At 45.5% G+C, this 7,500-nt stretch overlaps 1 protein-coding gene across 1 annotated transcript in view; it reads right to left on the minus strand.

Annotated features, from left to right (window-relative positions):
• Positions 1 to 650: 650 nt before the first annotated feature.
• Positions 651 to 7,500, minus strand: part of LOC308081513 (RNA binding protein fox-1 homolog 3-like) — a gene marked incomplete at both ends in the record, with an annotated part of 17,202 nt that continues 10,352 nt past the window's right edge. The window contains 2 exon segments of the mRNA XM_080457887.1: positions 651 to 740; positions 746 to 786. Coding sequence (XP_080314013.1) covers positions 651 to 740; positions 746 to 786 — 131 coding nt within the window.

Genomic DNA, 7,500 nt, shown 5'->3' on the forward strand with positions numbered 1-7,500 from the left:
ACCAATTTATGTTTTTTTTTTGTGTTTTTTTCGTTCTTTCTATTTAAAGCCTCACCTATTTTAAGCCTGCACGCCAAAAAAAACAGCAGACCTACAAGCTCAAAACGCGTCGCATCCGCGACGCGTTTGAGCTTGTACGTCTGCTGTTTTTTTGGCCACGCGACACCGTCGCGTGACGAAGTACGAACCGAGCTTTAACTCTAGCATGTTCTCTCTCTCTCTCTCTCGCTGTCAGAGGCGGGACCGGTGGAGTGTGCAGTGGGCAGGTCATAGCAGTCCATTCACAGGCGAATAAAGAATGACACATTAGACGAAACAGAGACAAATTTGTCCATTCTGGAATCAAAGAGCAATTTTCCGCTCTATTAGAAGGCGGCCGTTTTGTTTTCCACTCGCCCCTTTTCTTCTGTTGCTTTGTGTGTTTGTGTGTTTGTGTGTTTGTGTGTTTGTGTGTTTGTGCGCGTGTGTGTGTGTGTGTGTGTGTGCTCACCGTGGTAACCCTGTGAATTAGATTGGTGTGGTAACGCCGACTCCGCTCTCTGAGACCCGTCATAGGGGTGTTTATTTGATTACGCGCGTTTGTCCCAGATGGATGTGTTGGGTCTAAGATGGTGTTTGTGTGTGTGTGTGTGTGTGTGTGGTGCGTGCACTCACGCTCCATAGGCGGGGGATGGGGGTGGAGGGGGAGCGGCGCGGAACGTGTTGTAGACCGCGCGACCCCTCCCTCTCAAGTGGGCTCCCTATAGGCCACCGTCGCCCCTGTACTGGGGTAGGGAAACCCTGTCACTGAGAGAGAGAGACAGACAGACAGAGAGAGAGACAGAGAGAGAGACATAGAGAGAGAGATAGACAAAGAGACAGAGAGGGGAGACAGACAGAGAGATTTCAGGGAGGAGTCAATTTGGTGCAGAAATACACTGAATGATTCATTCATTTTTGATGGCTGCAGAAAAGCAGCCGTTTTTAGGAACCTGCGGGCTCATAGAACACTGTGACAATGTGTGTGTGTGCGTGTGTGCGTGCGTGCGTGCGTGCGTGCGTGTGGCACTGGCGCTGGGATGTACAGTAATGCTCTGGGAAGTGTACACTGTAAAAACCCTCAGTGTTCATTGAACTCTGAGAGAGTGCACGTGTAACACACTGAGGGTTTTACTGTGTACATTTGATGTGCACTTGCTTTTGGACACGGGCCAACTTATACCATAGGGACGTGCCTGACTCAGTGAAATGTGCGTGTGCATGTGTGCTGTGTGTGTGTGTGTGTACATTTTGTGCGTTTGGATGCAGGCCCACTCTGGCAGTTTGACTGTGTGTGTGGGGAGGTGAAAGGGTGATACAGTAGGTGAGATGAAGGAAAAAAAAGGAAAAGAGCACGATAAGGGAGGCAGGGAGAGAGAGAGAGAACAAAGAGCGGGAGAGGAAGGGAGAGAGAGAGAGAGAGAGAGAGAGAGAGAGAGAGAGAGAGAGAGAGAGAGAGAGAGAGAGAGAGAGAGAGAGAGAGAGAGAGAGATACAGGGTCGCTGCAGCCAGGGTAAGACGGACAAAGGAATAGATAGAACTGGTTGAAGGAGAAGAGATGTAGACTGGTTTACTGAGCTGAAGCACAACATGAATAAGACACAAGAAAGGAAGCAAGGGAGGAGAACTGGCAGCAACAGAGAGAGAGAGAGAGAGATAGTGAGACAGAGAGAGATGGAGAGAGAGAGAGAGAGAGAGAGGTAGGGAGGGAGGGAGGGGTGGCTGGATGGAGGTTAGGTTTAGTGTTTGGCAGTGGGGACAGCGAGCAGATGGGCTGTATTGTTTGGAACGACAGACTCAGCCTAAGGCCATCCTTCATTTCTCTCTCTCTCTCTTCTCTCTCACACACACACACACACACACACACACACACACACACACACACACACACACACACACACACACACACACACACACACACACACACACACACACACACACACACACACACACACACACACACACACACACACACACACACACAGGTCGCTCTTTGAAGCAAGGGTGGCATAGTGCACAGAGGGGTAACAAGGGCTGGCTGGTGAACTGGCCGCGTGCTGGCCTGCCAAATTGAAGGCCGCTCTTTAACCTTCAATCAGCGCAGAAGCACGGCATTAACACATAATTGTACAACGTGCATACATGCACACATAGACATGCACACAAATTGATGCATACAAACACACATACCGGTACACACACACACACACGCGCGACGTGACTCGGCCTTTCAAGCAGGAATGGACACTAATACAAACCTATGCCTATAATGCTTTGAATTGAAACCCCAAATCTGATACTGTCCCAATTTGAAGGACCTCTCTAAAACCCTGGTTCTGCACTGCAGTTTGTTTCTACATTTATGAATGAGTTTCCTCCCAGCTCCAGCCCCTACATGGAATTAAGATGTCACCACCAGACGTATCGGTAGGCGGAGATCTCCGATCGATTGGCTACTCAAGCCCCAGCCCGGCCCAGCCTGGTCTAGGCCAGCCCAGCCCCAGCTCAGCTCAGTTCAGTAGAGAGTTGTACCTATACAGTATGCAGATCACTGGCCTATACACTGGTCTCTAATGTATGCCAATATTCCTTGTAAACTTGTAGGGTAGGGGTATTCAATAGGGGGTCTGGGAACCCTCAGGGATCCACAGAGAATGTTCCCTATAACAAGATTTGCTAAAATTATCACGATTTTTCCAAAAATAGCAGATCTACAAGCTCGCATATAATCTGCTATTTTTGAATAGCCAAAGAAATCTGAAAATACACTAGCATAGAGCCATGAGGGACGCCGGTCAACCATAATGGGGTTTAAGTGGTTAAACACCTCAAGGAGGCTGCAGGATGCAGCACAGGTAAATATAAAATGAAAACAGGCCGTTTGTACAAGCTCGCAATGTGTCGCGGACGCAACGTGGTTGCGAACTTGTAGATCAGCCATTTTCCCCCCACGCGACGGAGCATAAATTGGGCATTACACTCTCGCTCGGTCTCATTCACCCTCCCTCCCTCCCTCCCTCCCTCCCTCCATCCATCTCTCTCCTAGGTGATGTAAAGCCCCTATCCACTGCTATTGCAGCCTCTCCCTGTCTAACTATAGCCAGACAACAGCATTAATATGCCAAGCAGCCTGCACACAGTCAATTGATGATATATTCTGGGCAAAAGATCAATTCCCCCCCCTCACTCCCTCCCTCCACCCCACCCCCCGGCCTCCCCCCTCAGCTCTTTCCCTGTATGAGACATCCATATATTCACTCCTGTTTGTGTCCGCATGCATGTGTGTCTTTATAGTATATGTTTATATGCATAATGCTAACTATTTTGTGTGTGTGTGTGTGTGTGTGTGTGTGTGTGTTTACGCTATGTCACTGGTGTCAGGGAAGAAACTTGTATCTCCATATTTAAACTTTTTATGTATGATTTTCGTTAAATGAACGCATACTTCATCATACAAGTGTCGCTTGTATATGCGAGGCGTCGTGAGCTTGTGGATCTGCTATTTTCACTATTTTAAAACATTTTGAAAACGATGATTAAACAAAAAACGGTTTTAGGGACATACAAGGTTTCCACCCGACAGCAACAAGACGCAAGTGTGTGTGTGTGTGTGTGTGTGTGTGTGTGTGTGTGTCTGTGTGTGCATGTGCGTGTGTATATATGCATGTTGGTGGTGGCATGACGTATATGAGTGCAATCTGATGATGAGCTATGGTGTGTGCATGCTACAGTGGTGCTGTAATAACCCATGAATCATGGCAGGGCCCCCGCCTGACAGCCAACAGGCCTATAAAACAAACAAACAACAACATCCGCAGGTACACTTATGCATAAACCACCACCCCTGTATACCACCACGCTCTCCGGCATGTATACACACACACACATACACACACACACACACACACACACACACAAACTACAAGCGTGCACGCTTGTATTACTACACTTGTGAGGACGATACATTGTGAGCTTGTAGATCTGCTATTTCGGTTGCTTGACAATGGCACGCAGCCAAGTATGAATCAGGGATAACTCTAACCCTTAAACGTATAACCTCTAAATGTCTAACCCTAACCCTCACCCCCAAGCTGAACGTTTTCCTAATTGTTAAGTTGATAAAATATTTATCATCAATCAACCCTTTCTTCTTGGGAGGACCAGGAAAGTCGTGCTCAGCTATTTCTCAAATTCTACTATATAATTCTACTATATTTGGCCCTCACAAGTATAGCAATAGAAGTACACCCACCCAACCACCCGCACACGCACACGCACACGCACACACACACACGCACACACACACACACACACACACACACAGGCTTTATCAGGTAATGCAGGCGGATGGGAATGGGCGTCGCCATGTGTTGGAGGTCGGCGGGGGTCACGTATGGTAAGAGCAAATTTACAGTTATGAGACGGTGTTATTCTGTAAAGTGATTGGAGTGCATGTGATTGAGTAACATAACCCTTCCTGTAGAACAGGCTGTTTTGTGTGTGTGTGTGTGTGTGTGTGTGTGTGTACAGTGGTGGAGAGTAACTAAGTACATTTACTTGGGTACAGTACTTAAGTACATTTGTACGCCGTTGTACGTTGTAGTATTCCGTTATTTTATTTTGTTTCCCTGAGGACAAATGACTTTCACTCCGCTATATTTCAAATAGAGATACTACATTTCTAGGAGGAACTCTTGGGACTGAAACTTACAAAAATATATTATGAATTAACTATTATTTTCACTTTTTTTTAACATTTCTGAAATTGTACTTCATAATTAGTACTTTTGAGTACTTTTTTGTTGTTGTTGAATATTTTATTTTTCATTTTTCACAAAGTATACATACAACCCCCCCACATACAAACCCACATACATAAAGGACAGCACAGAAAATAATCAAAACATAATAAAAGATAAAGGTACAAAAAAGAAAGAAAAGGAACATCAAGAAGAGACAAATCTGTTGTAAAAACATTAAGTAGCTTCGAGAAATAATAGATCTAGACCGAGATAGCTGTAGATAACAACCTATACCATCTCTGATACAGGTTGAGGTAGGGACAACGTTTCCATATAGTCCAAATAAGGTTGCCGAATCTTCCAAAAAGTGTCAAACCCATTTCTTAAACTATAAGTAATCTTCTCAAGAGGGACACAACTGTTCATTTCTGAGAACCATCTCGCAATGCCGAGGGGGGAGTCAGACTTCCATGTTATTGCAATACACTTCCTAGCCACTCCAAGTGCCACCTCTATACATTTAATTTTGTGTCTTCAAAGTTTTGCACTGATAGCAGTGAAATTGCCTAAGAGGCAAACTTCAGGGTCTAACGGGAAGGGAGCCTCTATAATTTTAGCCAGTGTGTCACAGAAATCATACCAGAATGTTTTAACTTTTATACATTGCCATGTACAATGCAAAAAGGAGCCTTCTTCTGTACTACACCTAAAACATAAATATGATATCTCAGAATTATATCCATGCAACTTTTGAGGTGTGTAATAAAGCTGATGGAGAAAATTATAATGAGTCAGTCTATATCTAGAATTAATAGTAGCAGAGAGGCTATCACAACACAAATCAGACCACAAACCTTCATCAATAGTAATATTTAAATCAGACTCCCATCTCTCTCTTGATTTGTGTAAGCCTACTAGTACTTTTGAGTACTTGAGTGGTATATACTTTGTCCACCACCGACTATGCTCTCTGTATTCTGGGACAGCGGGTGGAAACACGCTTTAATACCGTGGGCTGCTGCCTAATTGTGCTAGCCTCGGGAAATAAATATGAAATGCTACATGCTGCATTACTAAAGCTCCATTTAGACCGGGTCTGCTACCCAATGGACCACGTTCCATTCATATTCAATGAGCGAGGCACAGTAATAATTGACACTGACTGGGATGGCAGAAATGAGCTGCAATAAAACGTCCAACATTCCAGTAATGGACGCTGTGCCTGCCTTCAATGTAACTCTTGTTTAAAATGAGGACGGCCATATCAGGAGGCAATTACAAAGGCACATTTGACTAGAAGAGTTTTAGAAAGACCACTCAGCCCACTTCCCAAGTTTTGAGGAGTTGGAAATGACCCCTTCCATTGAGTTTTGAAAAATTTGAGGCATAGAGCAGTTCCCAAACTTTTTTAGACACAAAAGAGAAATTTGATTTGGTTTTATTTATTCATCAATAATAAAAGAATACGCCCGCACACTGCCAAACTGCACGGTACAGGAGCAAATGTATTGAGAGAAACGTTTCGGTCACTGATGACCTTCTTCAAGCCTGAAGAAAACAAAACGTTGCTTCTCTCTCAATAAATTTGCTGCTGTACCGTGCAGTTTGGCAGTGTGCGGGCATTATTTTATTATTGATATGCACTTGTTTGCCTACGCACCTGCTCCTAAGCTTTTATTCTATAGGTGTGCGAAAGCTTACTGTTTTATTTATTCATGAAATTCTTTTGAAAAACACTCAAACTCTCATTAATGGGTCCCGACCCACTGTTTGGGAAACACTGAACTAGACAAGCAGTTCATGGCAAAATTTAAAAACATGAAGTAATAGTGACTGGGTTGGCTTCCCTTAACACTATTCAAACACACACACACACACACACACCCACCCACCCACCCACACACCCACACCCACACACGCACGCACTGTCACATTCACTCGTGAATGCGTTCAAATGCATGCCAGCATCATGGCTGTATGTCCTCCCAGCAGACATTCACACACGGCGTGACAAATGGGCTCCTTGCTTTTCTAAACACCCCCAATTTGATTCAGTTATATATAAAAAAAAGGCGGAGTCAACAGACGACGGTGACCTCGCAGGCCTCGGGTCCAATGACGGCGTTGCCAACGTGACGGCCGCCCAGAGTCCGTCTGATGTCGCCCTTCCAACTTGCAAATTTTTCCGGCATATGTTTAAAAAGCCGGAGCTTGCTCCCCTCGTTACTTTCCCCGCCTGCGTTTTGCATTTTAATCTTATTTGTTGTGTTCTGGTGAGCAACGCTACCAAGCTCTGCATACACTAACGCAGATCAGCACCAACGCAGCAGGACGCACATGTGCACACACGCGCACGCACACACACATACTGTACACACACACACACACACGCACACACACACGCACACAGACGGCTCGCTTTGCATACACTCAGCCTAGGACACAGTCAATCAATCAGTATTACATTTCCTTCATTGTCCTTCATGCCCACGCAGTCAGTCTACTCCACTCAGTCACCCAAACACCCCCCCCCCCCCTTCTGATGTACATGCTCTCTCCACATAAGCCTGCATGGGCTACGCTAACGCTAATCATAGAAAACAAAAAGACTCATAACAGGAAGTCTAGTCTCCACTGTCAATAGGGACAGACAGCCCCCCTCAGGCTACACACCCTGAGTTATACCAACTGTGACCACCCTCCGTGTGTGTGTGTGTGTGCGTGTGCGTGTGCGTGTGCG

The sequence above is a fragment of the Gymnoscopelus braueri genome (assembly GCF_963280865.1).
Source record: "Gymnoscopelus braueri genome assembly, contig: SCAFFOLD_581, whole genome shotgun sequence".
Taxonomy (NCBI): Eukaryota; Metazoa; Chordata; class Actinopteri; order Myctophiformes; family Myctophidae; genus Gymnoscopelus; species Gymnoscopelus braueri.